The sequence below is a fragment of the Stigmatopora argus genome, chromosome 6 (genome assembly GCF_051989625.1).
Source record: "Stigmatopora argus isolate UIUO_Sarg chromosome 6, RoL_Sarg_1.0, whole genome shotgun sequence".
Taxonomy (NCBI): domain Eukaryota; kingdom Metazoa; phylum Chordata; class Actinopteri; order Syngnathiformes; family Syngnathidae; genus Stigmatopora; species Stigmatopora argus.
In genome coordinates, this window is record NC_135392.1 from 6731944 (window position 1) to 6754502 (window position 22559).

A 22559-nucleotide genomic window follows, 5' to 3' on the forward strand; every position below is an offset into this window, starting at 1 on the left:
TTAACTTTGGGGCACCAGGTGGGAGACAACCTGAATTGGTGGCCAGCCAATCGCAGGGCACTAGGAGATGGACAACCATATACACACATTTGGGGCAATTTAGGGTGATCAACAAGCCTATCATGCATATTTTTGGGATGGGGGGGGGGGGGATTGGGGCACTCAGAGAAGACCCAAGTAAGCCCACTTTCACTTTCAAATGCTTAAAGTTTTGTGTTGTCTATGATTTTCCTCTTATGTTTCATTTTTTTAAATTGACTGTTCATCCACATGGTCGCTTTTGTTTGGTGAAATGGTTGAAACATTTCTGAGACTGATTTATATGTAGGTAGAAGCGAGCGGTTAAACTGCATTCCCCTGAACGTCCAGCAGGAGTCGTCATTTTTCACAACCGAACAACCAATTCCTTAAACCGGAAGCAGTCTTTAACAACACACTCCCAACATGGCGATCAATCTTGCGGATCTATCTTTGCCGCAGCTTGAGGGTCTAAAGAGCCAACTAGACCAAGTAAGTGCTTTTTTGGTCATTATAGTTGCCTTTTTGTATTGACGATAATTGAACTGAATATCCCTGGGCGGTTTGTTGCATTGGTTCTGACATTGATGGCATGGTTTCACCCATTTTTATCCTAAAGAGGCGTGCTAGACATTTATACATGCTTCAGTTAGGTTGCTTGCAGACAATTTCGCCATTGGTGTGCTCCTTTTTTTTTTGCAGGAGATCGAGTTCCTGACGTCCTCAATAAGCCAGCTCAAAGTTGTCCAGGCCAAATTTGTTGACGCGAAAGATAATTTGAATTCGCTTAATAAAAACAATCAAGGTAGGTGGGATGCTTTTTCAGTCTTGGGGCCTGGGGACGAAACATGGAAATTAGTCTTTGGCTATAATCTAATGTATATATGTTCATTAAAACGGGGTTTCCATTTCTTAAATAAATCAAACTCAAACTGGTAATGTGAAAAGTGCATTTGTGTTTATTGTGGAATTTCAGGTAATTCTAAAATTTCACCCCAAAGCAAATCCCTTGCCTTTTGGGGAATACATTATTTTTACAAAAATAATAATAATTATGTATTTGCATTTCAAATGTTTACGTACTCTTTTTGTCTCATCTTGCAGGCAAACAATTACTTGTCCCACTAACAAGTTCTGTATCCTTGAGTTTTATTCAGCACCACTGAATACTTTTGTAATCACATTGTTTTATGGTTTATATTAATTTTTTGAAAAGTGCATTCCTTGACATAACCTGTTCTAGATGTACGTGCCTGGAACATTAAATGATGTGGATCATGTTTTAGTGGATGTGGGGACGGGGTATTATGTTGAAAAGGTAAATGGTAAACATTTTCATTATATTTCCTCTAATTTACATGTATATTAAGTTACTCAAAGTGTAATTTGTATTTCCCTTCCTTGTAGAATGTAGCAGATTCAAAGGCATTCTTCAAACGTAAACTAAATTTTCTCACGAAGCAAATAGAAAAAATTCAGCCTGCCCTTCAGGAAAAACATGCCATGAAACAAGGTGAGTCCTACAAGTTTTTATAAGAATAAGAGTAGATAATGACTTGGGAACTTTAAAAATAACTTTTTTCAATATTTTTCTTCATAGGTTTCATTATTGATGTAAGCACCTCATTTTGATCTGTTGTTTCTGACAACCATGTCTTTTTTGGTGTCTTGCAGCTGTGATTGAAGTCATGAACATGAAGATCCAACAGCTACAGCAAAGTAAACAGACTTCCAGCACCAAGGCTTAAATGTGGCAACACTTAAATGAATGCCATGCTGTGTGTGTGGAAAAAGAACTGTAAAATGTCCTGCACTATGATGTCTTCTTGCATAATTTGGGAATAAAAAAGTGGTGAATGTTATATGGTGTTGTCCTTGTAGCAAGCATGTTTTCAGAAATTAAAAATTTGGAGCCTATTCGAGCTGACTTCAGGCCTGAGGCCACAGATGGGGGACACCCTGAATTGGTGGCCAGCCAATCGCAGGGCACAAGGAGACAAACAACCATTCACACTCACACTCGTACTGAGTGGCAATTTAGAGTGTCCAATCAGCCTAGCATGCATGTCTTTGGAATATGGGAGAAAACTGGAGTACCTGGAGAAAACCCACACAGGCCCAGGGAGAACATGCAACTTCTACACAGGTGGACCGACTTGGATTTGAACCCAGGTCTCCCACTGTGAGGCCGACACGCTAACCACTCATTCACCGGGCCGCTCACTTTCAAACATAAACTCTAAAAGTTCACTGTTGATTACATTTTCCATTCACAAATAAACAATTTCTTTAGCCTGAGAGTGTCCCCCTTGTGTGCATATATGTACTGTTATTATTTGGATTTCCCGCCCCCTTTTTAAACTTTTGGCGTAAGTACTGCTGATAAACATCGACGCAAGCATAGTCTCCTTGGCGGAGGTAACAAATTTATTCAGTATAACAGACTGCGCACCCTTTGAACGGTCGTGTCGTGCTTGGCACGTCATGGGTCAAAGATTACTTATTATTATTCCAAGTCGGGCTGATTTGGACGCAGCCAGTCGTCGTCCTTCAGGGGGGAGGACTAAGTTTCTACTGAACCGAAGTTCTTGCAGGAAAGACAGCCTTTGGCATGGTGCACGAGTAAGTATATTTGGAAACTAGTGGGGGAGATTTATTAAGAGTTCGAGTCTTGAAAATTGGCTTCTACTCAAGGAATGTTCTACCAAAATAGAGACCTTTTAAAGAGCTTCCAAATGTGCTCTTGAGGCTGGTTATGGAAAGCACAACAATACAAACAATGCCAAGTGAATCATACATACTGCAGTACGTATCTTTTTTTTTTAAATCTCACTGGAGTTCAGCACACAAATACGCTTCCTCCGTGTGAGATTTGATGAGCGTGTTATTTAAATGCAGTAAAGGCATTATCATAGTGTGCCGTTCATATTTCACGCAGTTCCTTTCTTCGGCCGTAGATGTCACTGTGGGAGCCAAATCTCGCGCGTGTATAGTTGCTTGTTATGACCCGAGACTAGAAGACGCGGCTGTCAGATGCTGCAAGAAGTCCTTCAAATACTTTCGGATCAAGTGGGAATTCGATCGTAAAATGTGCATTGTCTTTCATTCGAATTGGAAACGAGTAAGGTAGCCGTTTGTGTACCAAAAGTCCTCGTCGCTAGTGCATCGCGTCCCTCGTGTTTGGACACGGCGTGTTACCGAGGAGACGGTGGGGGGAAAAGCCGCACTCAGGAGTAACGTGGCCCATGTTTAAAGAACCCCATTTAGGAGTCTTTAAAAACCTGGACATTGTTTTTTACAAGCACGCAGTGAAACGAGCGTGATTGGAAATTCCGATCCGGACATGGTAAGTTTTTGGCCTACGTCGAAAGCTAGCTAACGTGCAACAACCTGTTCCTCTTTTGAAGTACATCGCCTTGATCAAGCACACGTCAACTGCCCGACTCTCTTAAAAAAATAAAAAAAACTTTTAACCTAACGCATGCTGGTTGCTTATAATTATGAGTAACGATTTGTTAAGCGATTCCGTCCCCGCCACATGCCCAATGGTAACCCTTTTAAAGGTGAACAAGTCAGGGTCAACTAGTAAACATAATCCAGTTAGCTAGCCACTGCGGCTTTAGTTCACCTTTCTTAACGCCCAAAATGTCGACAGATTAGTTTCTGAGCATGTTTGTTTAAGGTAACACTTTTTCGGTCACTTTCTTTATTCCTTCACTGGGAGTTGGAATGTAGAGGTAATAACGAGTAAGAAGGCCTGCACGTGAGACTCGCTACGTTAGCTCCTTACACAACTCGAGCTAGCTGATAAGCTAGCTAGCTGTGCGAGGTTACAATGTGAAAACACACACGATCTGAATTACTTCGTGCCAACTATTCGAGCCTTCAAGATGTTTGCTGTCCAACAAGGACGCCCAGGAATGATAAAACGACCCGTGCAAATTCGTTTTGGGGGCGTAATGGAGAACTTGACTGCAATGCCATGTGCTCCAGCACGCTCCACAAAAGCGGTGCACGACGCCTTCAATTTTCTCGAGAAACAAAAGAACCCAAAGGCTGATTGCACAATGTCTTCCATCGTCTGACATCGAATGCCGATCGGGATATAGTCTGCAGTTTTCATTTAATCAAATGCTTATTTGGATGACGTGTACACGCGACTGGTTTGCGTTTTGAATGGCGCAATTGATGGGCGGGTTGAACCGGCATATGCGGAAACCAATGAGGCTCAGGCCTGTGTAATGCCTAGTTGTCGTGCAAACTAAACCAGATAATTTGATCTCTGGGTAAATTTATTTGCTGGTAGTTTACAAAAATATGTCTGGGCTGCTTGGGTCATTTTCTTCTATTTACCTCTGTATTAAAATTGGCCAAACCTACTTTGAACCATCTTGTGTAGCCTCCCCGTATAAAATTACAGGCTTTTTGTGCATGTTTTTGTTGTTTTTTGTTGGTGGTAAGTAGTCTATCATTTTCCCTCTCATGTTTGATAATGCAGGTTACCACCAAGGAAACCGTTTTAAACCCCAATGCCAAAGTGTGGCAGGAGATTCCTGCCCTCCAGAATGACATTTCTGAGGGGACAGACAATTCCTCTTGGTTGCAGACCTACCCTCACAACTCTGACATGACTGAAGGTATGAGCTTTTGTCTTTGCGCCATCAACTACTATGTAGAGCCCTGCCAAAGAACATTAAAAAATGCATTCATTTTGATATTCTCTTTCTAACTTAGAGTACCCCAATGTTCTCGCTCCTGGGGTAAAGGGATGCGACTCAGACATTCATGTCAATGCTGATTATGCCTGTGTGCCCCCAGAAGGCTTTGAGAATGATGTTGACCAATTTGATGTAGGGTTTTTAGCCCCTAACCCTCAAAGTGAGGCAACTGTTGAGGTCATACCAGAACCACCCATGTCTGAGAGTCAAAGAGAGTCTTTAAAGAAAAAACTAGAGTTCTGCTTTTCAAGGTCTGTTGTGTTAACTGCTTGGAGATAGACTAGATTCATGTATGTCCCCTACCATATTGAATTCCAAAAATATGTTTTTCCAGAGAGAACCTGTCAAATGACCAGTACTTGATATCAGAGATGGACAGTGATCAGTTTGTGCCAATATGGAGCATAGCATGCATGGATGACATCAAAGCCTTCACCACTGACATGGATCTCATTGTGGATGTACTGAGAGGTACCATATACAAATTATAACCTCAGGAAGTGGGGTTTGTTTATTACCTTGTCCAGTGTCATTACAAATGTTCATCATTCTCTTGATTGTATTAGAGGACCTTTCGTATAGGGAAAAATTGGTCACTTTGTAAACATTGTAACCCCCAGTTTGCAAATAATAAACTGAAACACAGATTACTGATTTCATCAGTGTTTGTTGAGATGACGTTTTGTCTTCATTTGTCCGGGTGACAGAATTGCCATTTGTTCAAGTTGATGAAGCTGGAGAGAAGGTTCGTCCTAATCACAGTCGCTCCATTATTATCCTGCGAGAGGTGCCAGAGACTACACCAGTAGAGGTAAATACAATCCCATACTGAAAATAAAATATTCGTCTACTTTCACACTTGTCATGTTATTAAGCTCTTTCAACTTATCCACCTATGTAGATCATCAGGTTACTTGGGAATGTTAATTATACTTGCTTGTTGGTAAGAAAGCAAGCAGTGCTGAATAACATGTTTTGCAATTGTTACAGGAGGTGAAGGCTCTTTTTCAAAGTGAACAATGCCCGACCGTGTTAAGTGCTGAATTTGCACACAACAGCAACTGGTACATTACATTTCAGTCTGATATGGATGCCCTTAAGGTATGTCATTTGTTTGTATGTTAACCATTTTTTGTTAAGTGTGACCACTTTTTTTTTTAACAATCTTTAACTCCTCTGCTCTGGTTTGCAAATCATTGACACTGCACATAATCATAGACATTTTTCAAGCTGTTTTAGTTGGTCCCTTTTGCCTGCCTCTAAAAACAGTTGAATATTCATGACATACTATAATACTACTTGTTTTGAAAAAGGATATTTTTCCCCTCAGGCTTACAGATATCTACGGGAAGAAGTGAAAGTATTTCAGGGAAAGCCAATCATGGTAAGGTTATATCATTACTTATAGTACAAGAAAAGGTGTTTTGAAAATATTGTGTATTGGTAGTTTAGTTGATTGCATACCATTACGGGTGCCCCCCCCCTAAATGCTACTATCATGACCCCCAGTGATGATCAGTATCGCGCTTGGAAGGACCCATATGCATTGACACTGGCTGAGGAGTAACTTTGCTCTTCTGTATTTCATTTTCCCCCCTCTTTTTTCAGTTTTCACCTTTTTCTGTTCTCCACTTCATTTGCATCCTTCTTCTATTATTACTTTTCTCCTCCCTCCCCCCATTCTCCTAGTCAGAGCAGTGTTTTATGGCCTCATGACCGTGAGATTATGAGATCTGAGGGGACGAAAGTGATAGTCATAATGTTGTCAACGCTCGAAATGCTCAAGTTTCATTACATTAAAATTCAATTCTGATTTGTCGTTCCAGGCCCGCATCAAGGCCATAAACACATTCTTTAGTAAGCCGGGCTTCAAGAGTGTGGACCCCAGTTTGTACAACCAGCCGACCCAACCGCCGGTTGCTTATGGTTCCCCTTTATACATGCAGCAGGTATACAGTGCTCCGCAGCAATACCCTGTCTATCCAGCTCTGGCCCAACCCTGGAATGCTCCAACAGTGCCTTACTTTGAAACACCTCTGGTGAGGGCATTTATCAAATTTATTCACTTTTTAATATATATTTTATTCAAGCCACAAAAATATGTATTGCTCCAAATCTTCTGGACCAATGGTCTTCATAGATTATCATCTTTTAAAATGCAATGTATTCAATGTTTACACTCATGCTCAAAAGTGCTGATACTCCTCTCATAAACCACCAAGTCCTAGATGACCAAGTAGTAAAACGTGATTAATATGACATCATGCACTACTACTTCATAGCACATGTTGAATAAAACTTCAGAACAGCCTTATAACAGGTGCTGCTATTATGTTTAGGATCCCGCTTTTGAAACCATTATTGAACATTTACAGTATTTGACAATTAAAACTTTGATTTGAATTTTCTTCCACTCTACTAATGGTATACAGGCACCATTCCCAAACAATGGATTCATGACCGCTTACAACAGTGTGGGGGACTTCAAAGCAAATTCAAACTCTAATCCAGCTGTGTGCAGGAACCGGTAGGTCATATTTATTAAAAAGGGCTCTAGTTAAACTTAAGATGTTTATGATGACATTTTAGACTACAAGCAAGGGATTGTAACTAGTGATTTTTACACGTGATTTTCTATCTGCTAAATTTACCGTCTACCAGCTTGGCGAGAATGGAAAATATTTTTCCTGCCCACATTACATTTTGATGGAGACTACTTGCCCCAACCTCTACCCTTTTTACCGAGGTCTTTGTTATTTTACCTCCCGTGTCTTCCTGTGTTCCCAGGAATCATTTGAAAGGATACTTCCGGCCCGGCGACACACTCCTATCCCCTCCAATGGCACCCTCTTCTCTAATGGATGGACTGTTGAGGCCCTTGACCTCCCAACCTCTTCAGACACCGTCAAACCCGATTACCACTGCTTCGGCCAGCCTTTCTTCCCCAAGCCCTAAAAACAGTTCTTTGAAAGACAACATGGCAAGTGGGGATCTGAACTGTGATCTACGAGCTAGGTTTGTAAATCCAATTCTGTCAAGTCACTTTTAAGATGTGAAAATAGCATAGCACACTTAATATTAGCTCTTTGTTATGTCACGTCTTAATTTCTAAATGTTGCTTGTTTTTCAGAAGGGGCAACAACTACAGGGGCATAAGAAAGAAAAGGGATGATGACCAAACCACAGTGAGAAATGCTCATACTTTTTTATGAATACTCTTAACACAAGTTATATTTTGTATTCATTCAAAATGTATTAATTTCTATAAATCTGTACAGCAGAAGCCCATCCCTGTGACAGAAGTCAATGTGCCACCTCCACCAAAGTTTGACCTAGCAGCTTCCAATTTCCCTCCTTTGCCAGGATGTGTAGTGAGCGTGAAAGAAGAAAAGACACCTGAAATGCGTTTGTCTGATGTTGTACGCGGTCTAAAAGAGACCAATAAAGTGAGTCATAAGCCCTCTCTCTGATAAACAACGTCTACCTGGAAACATGTCAACTGAATACCTACTCTCTTCTCTAAGGTTGTTGCATGCAACAAAGTAAATGAACATAAACCTTCAAACATCTCAGAGCCTCCAATTCCAAGTCCTGTTAGGCCGGATGTGACATCGAATGCAGATGTGACACAGGAACCCGCCCAGCCTGATACAAGGTACCATTTTCCCCATGGAACAGTGTTGAAATTAAATGTAATAGTTGCTTTCTACTTAAATGGATTTCTTTGTGTTTTAGCATTTCTTCACCGGTCACAGAGGTGGAGGAGGCCAATACTAACTTTCCAAACGAAAAAGTGTTAACATCCGTCAATGCTTTTAGTCCAACAGAGCAGGCTCCTCCCATTTGTAGCCACGCCATGTCTGAAGAAGCATTTCCTCCGGTTTGCAGCTCAGAAGAGGTAAAACCGTCACCATACACCTATGTAGTTGTCATTTCAGCTTCCACTAATTGACATCTTGTTCTTAAGACAAATCTGAACGGGAGAGTTGTGTTAACAAAAAAACAAGAGTGAAGTAAAGGTCTTTGTTTACTTCAAGCTTTAAATGTGGACCAAAAAGTTGACGCTGGTTTACATGACTGTTCATGGAAAGAATTTGGATGAAGTGATATTTGTGGACAACCTAGCTAGAGGATATTTTAAGTCAATGTATTTATGATTATGGAAAAAATATTAATTTACTTTTTACCTCTTTAATCAGGAGCCAAAAAAGCTGAGCTATGCTCAAGTGTGCCAGCGGCTGGCTAAGGATGGAGCATCAGCACAAACACCATCCCCAGCTCCCCCTCCGTCTTCGGCCGTCCAGCCCCTTCAAGAGCTCAAGGTTAACCGAGGGGAGGAGCCAAGAGCCAGTAACTGCCATGCCACAGATATACCAGACAAACGTGGGGACAGCTGCCTTGCTCGTAAAGCCTCGCACACTTATTACGGCTTTAATCGTGCCGCCCGAAGTGGAGGTGCAGGGTTAAAGATTTGGGAGCATCCCAGAAATGCAGGGGATAACGCAGGCAAAACATTTTCCCCGCAACGAGGAATTAGGAGGAGTGGCAAGGAACAGAACATTCCCCCAAGGTCACCAAAATAACTGACCAATCTTGAAAACTTGACAAATTGAGACATGTAAATATTTAATGTATAAACATATTTAAAAATGACTGTGAAGTGGAAAATTTTAGGTTTAAGCCGCTCCGGACAGAAAAGTCTTTCACAGCTTGTGCGAGTCAAGTTTTAGTTCTCCTCGATGTATCAGTTTTGCTCAGCTTTTGAGTTATCACATTCGTTAGCATGACTGTGTGTTTGAATAGGTCTCTATTCATGTGTTGTGCAAGGTATACAGATCCAATGCTTTGCAGCTGAACTATGGTGAATTCAAATAGTAAAATTGAGAGTAGCTTGTTTGAGCCGCCAGACTTTTGTGGAATTTTTTGTTATTGCTCCTGGAAGGTTACAATTGTTGATGAGATGGTAACTTTAAAGGCATGTCGCCATGTCATAGTTTTGGGTCTGAGCCTTTTGCAGGTTTCTTTCATTGGATGTTGGTTCCCATTTTCAGAGAAACAGTTGCAGTCAATCTTATGGCAAGGTTCTGTTGTGGATGGTGAATTTATAACATTGTTGCCCATCTCTCAAGTGCTGTCTTTCCACTGAGGGATCTTGCAATGATGGATGGCTTGTAGTTTTAATGACAGCTTTGTATGTCAAATTTCAATACAAATGGAATTATCTTATAAGTGATCTCTAAACTTGGTAATTTGCAAGCTATCATGTTTTTTTAAGTGGATAAGTGATCTGTAAAATTGGTGATTTGCAAGCTATCGTGTGTTTTTAATAAGTGGTTTAGTTTGTATGACTAAGACAACTTTGTAATCACCAAGTTGTTGCAATACACTGGAAGATGACATTTCCGGATTAAGGTCAAATGTATGAATGAATCTTCTGATGAGCTATTCTTTGGAGATTGGCACATACTGTAAGCAAGTAGTCATATTTTTCCATTTAAACTTGGGTCAGCAATTCTGTGGAAAACCTGTAAGGAACATGGTGTGTTAATTCCTATGGCTTTTTATAGCATTTCTTTTTTGGGTGGGTTGGCACGTCCGCCTCACAGTTTTGAAATCAAGGCTTCAATCCCAGGCCCCGCCTACATGTGTGGACGTATGTTATCATGTGTGCCTGTGAGTTTTCTCCAGGTACTCCGGTTACCGCCTACATCCCTCAAACATGCTTGAAAATTAGCATATCCCAGAAATGTTCACCCAAGTGGGGGCAGTTTTTTAATTTATTTTTTATCAATACCAGTACTGTTTTTGGCTACCAGTAATTGAATGCTAGTATACCAGATTGCCTGTCCCTCCCCTTGACTTCCATAATACTCATTATTTCATATGGGTTAACTTGCATTTATACATTTTTGAGACTTTTCATCATTGACCAAGGGTGTAGACAATTAATACTGTCTAACATGTGACTCCCAACTTTAATAGTCGTTTTATACCTGGGTTTTGCTTGGAAAAAAAATTTAAGGAAAGGGAAGAATATGTAGAGGGAACAACAAATATTGTATGACTACCTATAATCTTTACGCCTGTGTTTGAGTCTTGTCAGTGGTTGTGTGTACAGCTGTAATAGCAATGACTGATCTTACAGGGCTGCGTAAGTTGAACTTTCTTCTTCATTACCATCCGTCTAAGAAATTTGTGATTGCATACTTAAATACTTTGAGCAACTGTCTTTCATACTGGGTGTGGTCCTTTATAAATGGTCTTGACACAAATTTCCTATGACACCGTTTGGGCATTATGGCCAACGAGTTGTGTATCCAAAACTTGACATTTGCTTAGCAAAGACCACAATTAATGTACCCTGAAATTGAGTTGAATGTTATGAATGTGGCATGACCCAATAATGGACTGAAACATGCATTATGAATGAAACGAGTATTCATGGAACACATATGTAATACACTTAAATGTAATTAACATGTAAATAACAATTGTCTTTGACTGTCGAATGAATGTTTTCAATGGTATACCACTGTTTTGTTTGGTTTTGTTGATTGTGTATTAGCTAATCCAGTTTATTTTTGGGGTGGGGGCAGGTTTTTTATTTTTCTGTCATTACTGTATTAGACATCTACTGTGTTATTTCAATGTTTAAGGTGTTGAATACCTGTAAATAGTGATATAGTTTAGCAAAGAAATATTTTGTTGTACTTAATGCTCCAATTTACTATATTGACAACTTTTCAGAAGTACTAGGTAATTTAAATCAATAGACAAAACCAATCTCTATAGTATAATCTTGTTTTTATGAATTGGGAATTATGTCAAGCGAACTCCAGTGCCTTATTGGTTCATTTGATTTGTACCCGCCATCTCAACTGTTGCTTGGTTGTTACTTCTCCAAACACTTGCCAGTAATTAAACGTTTGTATTTATAATTGGAAATTACACATGCTTGTATATATAGTTTGCCTTTTCAGAAGCTCCATATTTGAAAAATTAAAACCAAGTACTTCATCAATCTAAATGATTGGCTACCGTTTGAACTGTATTACATCACTGTGATTGATTTTCTTAAGTCAAATTTGTGGAAGTACCGAAGGTTTAACCACAAATGCCGTCAATGGGTGGTGTTGACATGCCCTCGCGGCAAGTCTCTTACGTAATAATGTGGGCTGGGCCAGCAGCTCTCGCGAGATTTGGGTGGGAATGTCAAGTGTCAACAACGAAGAGACGACAGCACCGCAGCGTAGGTGTCCGGACGCAGCAGGGAGGGGAGAGACGAGGCTGCTCGAACGTCGGGTCAGCCTGGTGAGCTCTATCTTGGTTCCTCTGGCGTGGTATGAATTACAGTAAATAAATAAAAAAAGGTGTTTGTTGTTGTTGTAATGTGCGGCACAATTCGATCTCATTTTAAAAGCGTGCTGAGGTCCAGTGCTTAACTTGACTGCCCTGTTCCGCCACAGCCTGATGCTAAGGATCGGAAGCTAATGTTTAGCATTTCTTAGCTTATGTTTTCCCAAGAGCGGCCCGACGAAACTAAATAGTGAAAGTGTAGATGCATTGCATTACGTATTTGATTCTCAGCGTTTTGTAGTCAGTATCTGCAATGTTACCTTTCTTGTTCTTAAGAACGACGTTGCTGTCACTTGATGGAATCAATCTGGGTTTGTTGTGCCTAACGAGAACCGTATGCTAGTGATGGGCCCGTCCCAGACGTAGCTTTCTATTTAGAGAGATAAAACAACCCACTTTTATTTTTTTATTTTTTTACCAGGTCATGATAGAAAATCTGTTTTCCTGTTGTAGCCTATTTGGTTGGAACGTCTCTTTCGTCCTCCCCCCGATTAACGCCTCGGCATCCGTAGTTACAAGATGTGTGTATAAAATGTTTATACACATGAGCCTACATACACGAGACGCCCTTTACAATAGTAACACATATTGCACAATTAAAAAGCATGTGGCGTTGATGACATTAGGGTCGTTTGTGACTGAACATACTAGCCATCATTCTGTGTGAGAGCAGAATCAAAAAGGCCATTGGGCTGTGTCCATAAAGATGTGTCCGCAAATTGACAGATTTGCTTTGAATTTGGCTGAAGCATGGATCTAAATATAGAGCAAATGTGCATCTACGGGGGTTTCAACTATAACTATACCCAAGTGTTATAATGTATGTACTTTAAGGCCATTTGAAATCGTGCAAAACACTATTACAGGCGATTCTTGACTCTGATGAGTGGACAGGTAGGGAAAAGGATGACAGGGGGGCCTGATACATGGTATGGCGCAAGACTTATTCTAAAAAGAAGAAATCATTAACAAAAAATCATATTTAATTTTACTAGTTTCAAAATGTCATGTGACTTTTCTGAGGCTGTTTCTAAATATTTTTAGTGATCATGTGTCTCTTTTCAACCCTCTGCTGTGCATTTTAGTTTGTCGCTAGTAGACGTTCAATCCATTTATAAATCGAGAGAGCTGACAGTGAATGGTTCAAATGAATTGGATATGTTTGCCATCACTGACACCCATGAGTTAAAGTATACAAGTGCATGGCAACCTACTAGAGACAAACGTTGAGAACCAACGTTCTCTCACATCAGTCCTAGTAGTCCCAGTATTGATGAGGTGACCAACACAAACAGTGAAACTGAGCTGAAAACAACGGGGGTCCTTTGCTATGCAAAACTTGCCATCAAAAAGGAGGCGCGTTGAGTGACCACTTGAGACAGCCGGTCAGTGGTGGATGCACCCGTTCCTAAAAGATCATCTCTCAAGCATTTCAGCAATATCCAACTGAGTTACCTCAAATAGACACTGCGATACCATGTGATAATGTCATTTCTTATGAGAAGCAAATATAGATGTCATGAACGTGTGCTCATATTCTTTTTTATGCAACACGTATGTTCATTCTTGGCTGTGTGCATTGAACAGCACTTTATTTTGGTGTCAACAATACATTGTCTTGAAATATTTTTCAGAACTTCTGTAAGAGATGGGGGATGACCGCCCATTTGTCTGCACTGCCCCAGGATGTGGGCAGGTAGTGTTGTCTTTTCTATGCACTTTTACTGCTTTGTCTCGTCATATATATTTCATTTTGTCATCCTGGTGAACTTCATGTACACTAATCTCAACGTACACAGATGATTCACTGCCAACTTTTTTTTTGCTTTATTGCAGAGATTTACCAATGAAGATCATCTTTCTGTGCATAAACACAAACATGAAATGACCTTAAAATTTGGTCCTGCTAGAACCGACTCCGTTATAATAGCAGGTAGTAACATTTGGGCCTGTAATATATCCTATATGAACCTTGACACCATATGTAATTATTTTGTGTTCTTATTTTCTTTCTTATTGTTTTAAACACCAATAGATCAGACCCCTACACCCACACGTTTCCTGAAGAATTGTGAGGAAGTTGGATTATTCAATGATCTGGCGAATTCCTTTGAACAGGACTTTTGCAAAGTACAGGAAGAGGAACACAGGACAAAAACTACAGTGAGGACAAGAATGAAAGTACACATTGAAACCTAAAGCTGCTAGTTTCCTTGAATTTTCAGATGACGATGTCGCAATCTTTTAACATTTCTTTTAATAACTCATCTGTGAACTAATTTTCATTTTTTTCCTCTTTGAAGGGTCTATCCTTACCAGCACAATGTGTAACTTCACAACAAAAATGCGCAGCAAAGGATGAAGATGAAGATCCTTTAGAAGTGGATTCTTCCCCTCCTGATAGTCCCGATTCTTCCTCTAGCATGTCAGATATCAGCAAAGACTCAAGGGTGAGGGGCCGGACTCAAAATGCTCAAACCCTCCTTTTATACAATCCTGAATGTTTTTCAGAATCTGACTTAGTTTCCACAGTCCTGTTGAATTACCAGGTTTTTGTGACATTAAAAAAGATGAATGATATCAAGACCTTGACCATCAATAGTATGACATGACTTACTTACCTCAATAGGGGGGCCGAGTCTCGGGAAAAAAACTGAGCCATCTACTTGGTAATGGGACTTACAATGAAATAATCCTGTTCAATGTGAAATATGGAACAGCAATGACATCATAAATTGGAAGTCCATTCCAAATTAATCAAATGATGAAAAGAAAAATGTTCAGTAAGGCTGTCAAAACAACGAAGGCAACATTTAATAAGCTAAAGGAAGACAATCACATTACTTACAAGATTTTCCTAGAAGATGGTTTAAAAGATTTGTAAGGATCTATCCTGGTGTCATTTGTAATGGAAAACAAACCTGGCATTTGACAATGACTTGGCAGACCTTTTTTTATACACTATGCTGGCTAGGAGAGGTAGTTTTTCCCCTGATTGTCCTAAATAAAATCCAAATATTACTGCTTCCAGGAGATTCTTTCAAAGTCAGTAGCAAGTTCTGCCCCGACTCCAACCATTGTACGTCCTGGTTCTCTGCCTCTTCACATGAGCAATGATCCTCTTCACCCAACGCTGCCATCTCCAACATCTGTCATCACACAGGCGCCACCCTCCAACCGACAGCTCAGGTAGACTGTGCTCCAAGAACACAACTTTTTGGATAACTACTGTGAAAATGAAATGACACGTCGTATACAAACGTAATGGGCAATTAAATTGATGGAAACAGACTTTTCTCAGAGTTCGAAGTTATAAGCTAACATTTTTTGCAGATTTTGTCTATTAATTTGAATTCTGTTTGTCTTTACAAGTATTTTACATTTTTTTCCAAATAGACGTGCCATCCAAAAAAAATCATGATTGTTATCAACAATTTTGATACTTATTTTTTAAATTTGATTTATATTAAGAGAATGCCTAATATGTAATGACCGTAAAATAATACAGAAAGACAGCAGTCATATTCATTGATTAATCATCGCACAACGTCTTATGTTTTATGGCAGCTCACCGACAAGCTCTTATCCCCTCCTAAGGCACCTCGCTAATGGGCAAGCAGTCCCTCTGTTGCCCAGTCCTGTGCAGATGACATCAGTCATTTCTGTAAGCATTTATCAACATTAGCATGCAAAATATCAGCAAATTCAATCTGCATGTTCTCTGCCTTCACTCAATTCCCACTTCACTTTGGTCTTCTTTTGTTTTAATGCTATGTGAAGCTGGCGAGACACGGAAACTCGGTGCCCAACATTCCTGGGATCCCAGGACCCCCAGTGGGTGGGGCCAGCAGCGGTTCATCCTCCCCATCAGGTTATCATCTGCATTCTGAGGCCAAGATGGTGAGATTAGTCATCACTTACATCACGTTCGACCTCTTGAAGCCATTCTCCTGATTATCTTGAACCTCATTGGACCCGTCACCTGTGTGTCGACAGCGCTTGAAGGCAGCCCTAAGTAATCAAGGTTCAGGAGCACATGACGTTGGGGGCAGCGGCGGCGGGGCTTCCTTCCCAGCTGTACCACAAAAACAGGAACAGAGTCATCAACCCACTCAAAATTCAGATGCACCATCACCTGCCCAACCACAGGTAGCTTTTTAAACATTTCATTAAACTATGGTCTTCTTACCATTTCCTGAAGAGCGTTTTTATTTTTGAGGCACAGTGAAAATGAGTTAATTCAATGTTTTTGATATTGCAGTACTAATGAGACATTGCCTGAATGAAACCAACAGACTGGATCAAATATTACTCTCTGGCGATATACCAAATGTACCTTGGCGATCGATGTAATGAGTACTCCCAAAATTTTTAAACAAGGTTTTTTTTTTTCCCTTCTCTGATCACATTTGGTACAGTACAAGTTTTGCCTGCATCACCCAAAATTTGATGTGTAATATAGTTCTCGTTTATACATATATATTTTTTATTTTTAAATAATTCTATGATCTTTATTTGAGTAAAAAAAATAAAAAATAAAACTTGTTAAAAAATGAATAACATTAAAATGAATAAAATATGGGCCACAATAACAAGGAAGATGTTTTTCCCTATCGTATTTAAATGAGTGTCCTATTAGATTTAAGAACCTGCGCATTATTAAATTAAAGTGTCTTTTGTTCTTTTTTTAACGAAATTGGCCCTAACTATGGCTTCCATAGTTTACCACTGCCACATCCCATTGAATTTATTAACCAGAAGATAGATCCCACAAGAGGTGGGAATGGTACAAACCAGTTTATTTGAATCTAAATTGACACTTAAAAATAAGACATCCCAGCAAGCCCTACAGTATAGTCGATACCGTACTTATGAAGAAATTCTTATCCCCAGGTGTCCCCTGCGCAGCCAACTGGAGGCCGACGGCGGCGAGCGTCTGAGATGGACCCCGATGAAAGAAGACAGCGTTTCCTAGAAAGGAACCGAGCAGCTGCCTCGCGCTGCAGGCAGAAACGGAAGATATGGGTGAATTCTTTGGAGAAGAAGGCAGACGATCTTGCAAGCATGAATGTCTCTCTGTCGGTGAGTGTTCACTCATAGGAGGGTCCGACCTTGACTTTTTGTTAAGATGCTGAATGATGTTGCATCACATATTGTTGTGTATTTTAAGCTAATTATTACAAAGAAAACTTCTAGCCCCACAGCACTAATGTAAAAACTGATTTTTGAACATTTTGGGTTATACTCTAATTCCATGTCCACCTCTAAGGATTTCTCGATATAATTTTTGAATCGATAAAGGGTCCAGGCTTAGTGTGGCACTTTAATAAATACGTCCGGCTTTGGGTTTTTTGTTTCTGGCAGAATGAAGTAACGCTCCTGAGGAATGAGGTGGCTCAATTGAAGCAGCTCCTCCTTGCCCACAAAGACTGCCCAGTCACTGTTCTGCAAAAGAAAGGTGCTTTCTTAGGTAAGCGTAGCCCTTGAGCACAAACCTTCCGTCATCCAGTGTTGTGCACATCTTGCATCGGTTCCATCTATCATCTCCTTCATCTAATACATCATACCCTCTCACCTCTCTAAGGGTGAATTTCTCTTTGTCTATCTTCAGGCGCAGGAGGAGAGGAAGCCCCCCGAGAGATCTCAGCCGAACCAATCGGATCCCCCGCAGCGGTCATCCAGCACGGGCCGTCCCCCTCGGCCCCACCCTCCAGCCCGGGACCCACCATCAACGGAATGAGCGTCCGCGCCGCAGAGGCGGTGGCCATGTCCGTCTTGGCCGGCATGGGATCGGGCCAGCCGGGGGGGGTCGTCATGGTGACGCAGTCCCAGTCAACATCGAGATGATGTGCTGACGCAGGAAGCCAGTGTAAACTCGAATGGCATTTCGGAGGCTGCACCGGTGTGACATGTTGAACTGAGTGAGTCTCCCTCAGGCCCAAATCCCACCCTGCACCTGTCCTTCCCACATGGCCAAACGATAATCACACAAAGACATGGCATCAGGCCACCTCTTACCCTTCCTCTCTCCATGTATGTAAATAGGGAAAACACTGCAGAGTTTGAGGTCACATCCTATCTTTGAATTAAAAATCTACATCAGTCATTTATCACTTCAGTCCCACGCAAAAATCAGTGCCTGTCTGTGTGTGATCCACAAACTAGGCTTTGATGCATCCGACTGATTAACTGTGGGATATTATTCACTCACCTGAATGGGCTTGTGCTGAAACAATGGTTCACTGATGCACTGTGGTCCAGTGACCTTTCGGTGACATATTTGGCTGGTTGCAGGCTCGTGTTGCGCTCTGCTTTTTTTGTATTGTTTATTTTTCTTCCGGACCCTTAAATACAGACACTGCCCAGGCCCTAAATTGTCATTTGTACATTTAGCTGGATTGCCCATAGCTTCAAATACCTTGCCGTGGCATTTGATATGCTCACACAATGTCCTAAACTAAATTTCATCCCCTTTTCTTCATGCTCTATGTTTCCCTCACTTTGGTCAGCGAAGATTGTTATCAATATCTGCCTATCGCAGCAATATTTAGTCGAAATACCACCAATTCCCTTAACGTTAATTGATTTTTTGTCATCATTTCACCGCTTGAAATAAGCAGATAACCAGAGGTTTTATGATTGGTTTTTAAATGTTTGAATTGACCTAACCCTTATATAGGGCAAATGACTCTTCTTGGTTATTAAAAAAAACATAACCCCATGTGCACATGACATTTTGGCTCATGCAGGCCACAATGCTAACATTTGGTATACATGTGTGGCCTACACCATCCAAAATGTGATGTCCAGAAAGAGGAACACCAAGTATCAATTATCATATTTATTTTTATTATTCAGAATGTTTTTTTTTAATATCCTTATGAATATTGATTAAGAATATATACATTTATGCATTTTAATTAATCACTTTAAAATGATTGGACATCTAGTGCCATCAGTGGCACCTGATGAGTGCTTACCAATGGGTTCAGTTCTTAATCATCGTTTTCCTTTTTTTTATTGAACATTATGGTTTATCATTAGTTTTTGCACCCTTATGTTTGGCACTTCTTAATCCAGGTAAATCATTTGCCCTCCTCTGGAACACAGTGCTGTCTTTTAAACTACCATTCAATATCAACATAGCTTCTGACATTGACTTCCAGTTTGAAAACATTTTGCCCGGCAGTTTATCATTTTGATTTATTTGTTGCATGACAAACAGTTAGCCCCACTTTTCTTCAATTATTGTTTTGGTTTGTGACCGGCCACACATAGACATGCGAGATCAAAAGCTGTGACTGCATGGATTGATTACATTTGAGATGTACCATTTTGTCTGTCACAGCTTTGATGCATTGAAATGGATTTTAGCAGTTTTATCATGTTAGGGAGTCCTATTTTAAATGTTAAGGTTTAGCTTTAGATACCCTTTGGTAATGAGGGGGGAAATGAAAACTTTAATCCACTACCCCAGGTATTCAGTTGAGGAACGAGTAGTGCAATATATTTTTCTATTAAGTCTCAATGTTTTTGCATTTAGCCCAGCCACCGAGAGGGATGTGGTCTAATGCAGTTGACCAGAGGAAATGTGAATATGTGAATTCTGGAATGAATGAGGTTGGTGGTTATGCACGCCTGTGAAGCATTACAGATTCCCTGAGTGCTTTATAATATTTGAAAAGCAGTTTTGTATTGTGAAGTAGACAAAAGTGGATGTGCAAGGTGCTTCTCTTGAAATGTTCTGTTTTTAATTAGAGATTATTTTATACCACATTGTACTTCCAAGACTGTCCTGTCGTTTTCACTGTCGCCTTTCAAACATCTGTCGTTCTTTTTAGTTGTTTTTTTTAAGTCAACGTGTTTGTATATTCCTTCCCTTTTGTTTGTGTGTGTTTGTGTTTTTTTTTTTAAAGCAGTCTTACATGTATTTAACTGAGGTTGAACCACACACAGAAATGTCTGCAGAAAATATTTGTTCAGAGGGAGTTTCTTAAATACTCAGGCCTCAAGATGGGAGAAATACTCATGTACAGTTGAAAATCATTGTCTTGGGCAAATAAAATAACTTAACTGAAAAAGTCTGATTCTTTATGACGTTTTTGCTCAGCACTTTACAGGGGTTGTTCAAGCACACGATCTATAAAGTGCAATTAAAAATATTTTGGCAGAACACATAGAGCACTTGAGAATTTTATACATAGAAAAAGAAAAAGTAATGAAGCACGCTTTACAACCTGTGGGAAAAATACACATTAGGGTCTTCAAATTTCACCCAGAAAATCAAATAGGGCTCGTTAAAACTCGATGAGATATTCCAATTTACAAATACCCTTATTTATTTGTATGCTTAAGTTTAATCACAAAGAAATATTTGAAAATATGGTGTTGAGTTGGAAATTCTCATTTTGTGGAATGACATTTTCCAAAATAACCCCAAATAACACTAACTTCAGATTCTAAATGTGTAATTATTACATTTAGATCAAAGATTGAAGTATATTTTGTTTTTTTCTTCTTCTCGCAAACATATTTATCCAAATCCTTCCTAAACACTCAAGCCACCTGCCGACCATGACGTCAGCAAGCTGCAGTCACATTCCGAGCATTCCACGTTCTGCTCTGCGACACCTTCACCGGCAGGGGGAACCCACGGCCCGCATCTCTGTTGACCTGGGTCACGTGACCGCCTGACGTCGAGTTGTTGCCCAGCTTCAGTAGTCATGGCGGTGTTCGACAACCTCGGGGATGGAGTAACCAGAGCCACCACAGCCGTAGCAGCCTCTTGAGTCCTCTCCGCCACCTTCATGCGGGACTGTATCCAACGGCGGCCGAAATACCACAAACACCCCGCAGGCTGCTCGAGCTTCTCGCCATGGCCGAACGCTGCTTTGAGTTGTCGCCTCTGCCAAAAGAGGTCAGGGACCAGCTGGCGGAGTTGGACCTGGAGCTGTCCGAAGGTAAGAAACAACGGCTTTGCGAGGAGCTTGTCCGGCAGGTGTAGTGTAGCTTTTAGGTTCCAAATCCTACTCTTGCACTCATTGACCTCTTTTCTCAGTCCCCCCTCCCCAAAGCGTTATATTTTGCAAAATCCTTAATGATTAAAACAGGTTGGCACTTGCCCAGTGTTCTGGTTGGCATGTTGTTTCTCTTAGGTTCCTGGTTAACAAACAACATACAAAATGGGTCAAGTGAGTCAACTTGGTGGATGTCTGTTTTTATAGATGAAATATTATATCTATCTATACTGGTTAGCATCTTGAATTGTTTTTCTATGTGGGCACCTTACAGTTTATCTTTGCCTTGAGTGTGCTGCACATACATCAGGCATGTTGTGTTATTACATGCAAGAAAAGCCAATGGAATATGGTGCTTGAGAATGTTATGCAAGTCAGTGAATCATAGTGCAGCAGCTTGATTGGTGCTGTGCTCCTCTCAGGTGCCCGAGGGTGGATGAGTAATGTCATGTCTCCTAGAGAACCCAACACAGGGGCCCGCAAGAAGGATTGTGCTTCTAGTTCACTTAAATTCAATGTTAAGTATAACTGCTAGAGATGTCCCAGATCCGATCATGTGATCAGGTTACAAATGGCTGAAAACTAGAGAATAGTCTTGCATTTGTGTGTAGCATTTTCTATTGCAGCCAAATAAAAGAAAGCATGTTTCAACTTGTAATGTCACTGGTCTTGCAGCCACGCTTTCACATACTTTTAACCTCACACTGTTAACATGATGTGTCAAATGTCAAACTGCTTCATTCCTTTCCAATTTAATTAACTACATAAGACACAACGTTAATTTCCCTAACTTTGACTAGTAAATCATGAAACACGCCACACCCTGCCACACAACTCTCAACTAAGGCCATTGGCCACAAAAACAATCTTTACATTTATTGTAGATGTGAATTAAAATACGAGTGCAAGACTTGTGTGTATATGTGCACCCATTGGGCATGTGTGTTGATTCTATTTTTATGATGTAATGCACTTTGTCTCAAACTTTTTGTGTATGAAAAGTACGGTGTAATGTAATTTATTGTTTTATTTGATTCATTGAAAAATGCTCATACAATATATTTGTAAGGAAGTAACCAGTGAGCTCTCACTCATGCAGATTTGTCAAATTGCACAAAATGATACAGCCAAATAAGTATTTATTTGGGGGGAAAAACACAATAGTGAATTATAATTCATGTCGGTGTTCAATTTTTCAATCATGGTTTCTTATATTCAATTTCTCTGCCCCCTGCTGCCTGTTTTATTTTTTTATTATTATTTTTTGGATCAGAAAGATGAACTGGCGGCCCGGCGGTTGAGTGGTTAGCGCGTCAGCCTCACAGTGGGGGACCTGGGTTCAAATCCAGGTCGGTCCAGCTTTGTGCAGTTTGCATGTTCTCCCCGGGCCTGTGTGGGTTTTCTCCAGGTACTCCAGTTTCCTCCCACATTCCAAAGACATACATGGCGG

At 40.4% G+C, this 22559-nt stretch overlaps 4 protein-coding genes across 12 annotated transcripts in view; all 4 read left to right on the forward strand.

The window, feature by feature from the left end:
- Window positions 1–373: 373 nt before the first annotated feature.
- pfdn5 (prefoldin 5) lies at window positions 374–1880 on the forward strand. The gene is made up of 6 exons (XM_077603307.1): window positions 374–510; window positions 721–823; window positions 1123–1154; window positions 1262–1336; window positions 1426–1531; window positions 1693–1880. Exons 1-6 carry the CDS (start codon window positions 445–447, stop codon window positions 1764–1766), a joined length of 456 nt encoding a protein of 151 aa, XP_077459433.1. The 5' UTR covers window positions 374–444; the 3' UTR covers window positions 1767–1880.
- A 1107-nt stretch (window positions 1881–2987) lies between these two features.
- Window positions 2988–11763, forward strand: larp4ab (La ribonucleoprotein 4Ab). 2 transcript variants are annotated; one of them, XM_077603547.1, is made up of 15 exons: window positions 2988–3364; window positions 4517–4655; window positions 4753–4987; window positions 5071–5207; window positions 5444–5547; window positions 5727–5837; window positions 6067–6120; window positions 6563–6775; window positions 7169–7263; window positions 7524–7751; window positions 7867–7921; window positions 8015–8182; window positions 8261–8391; window positions 8472–8634; window positions 8936–11763. In XM_077603547.1, exons 1-15 carry the CDS (start codon window positions 3362–3364, stop codon window positions 9317–9319), a joined length of 2220 nt encoding a protein of 739 aa, XP_077459673.1. In that variant the 5' UTR covers window positions 2988–3361; the 3' UTR covers window positions 9320–11763. The 2 variants fall into 2 exon arrangements, with proteins under 2 accessions (XP_077459673.1, XP_077459674.1); XM_077603548.1 differs by having other exon boundaries at window positions 8018–8182.
- Window positions 11764–11939: 176 nt separating this feature from the next.
- Window positions 11940–20173, forward strand: atf7b (activating transcription factor 7b). Of its 3 annotated transcripts, none has more exons than XM_077603477.1 (12): window positions 11940–12047; window positions 13727–13788; window positions 13929–14025; window positions 14128–14273; window positions 14396–14542; window positions 15124–15281; window positions 15660–15756; window positions 15873–15992; window positions 16089–16241; window positions 16986–17174; window positions 17457–17562; window positions 17704–20173. In XM_077603477.1, the coding sequence occupies exons 2-12, from the start codon at window positions 13741–13743 to the stop codon at window positions 17937–17939; spliced, it is 1497 nt and encodes a 498-aa protein (XP_077459603.1). In that variant the 5' UTR covers window positions 11940–12047; window positions 13727–13740; the 3' UTR covers window positions 17940–20173. The 3 variants fall into 3 exon arrangements, with proteins under 3 accessions (XP_077459603.1, XP_077459604.1, XP_077459605.1); XM_077603478.1 differs by having other exon boundaries at window positions 14128–14255; XM_077603479.1 differs by having other exon boundaries at window positions 17677–17855.
- Window positions 20174–20772: 599 nt separating this feature from the next.
- The window catches only part of dip2bb (disco-interacting protein 2 homolog Bb), a 29899-nt gene continuing 28112 nt past the window's right edge, over window positions 20773–22559 (forward strand). For 4 of the 6 annotated variants that reach the window (XM_077602428.1, XM_077602432.1, XM_077602430.1 and 1 more), the window contains exon 1: window positions 20774–21052. In XM_077602428.1, coding sequence (XP_077458554.1) covers window positions 20968–21052 — 85 coding nt within the window. In that variant the 5' untranslated portion in view covers window positions 20774–20967. Of the gene's footprint in view, window positions 21053–22559 lie in introns of all 6 variants that reach the window. The other 2 variants (XM_077602429.1, XM_077602431.1) reach the window with 1 other exon arrangement.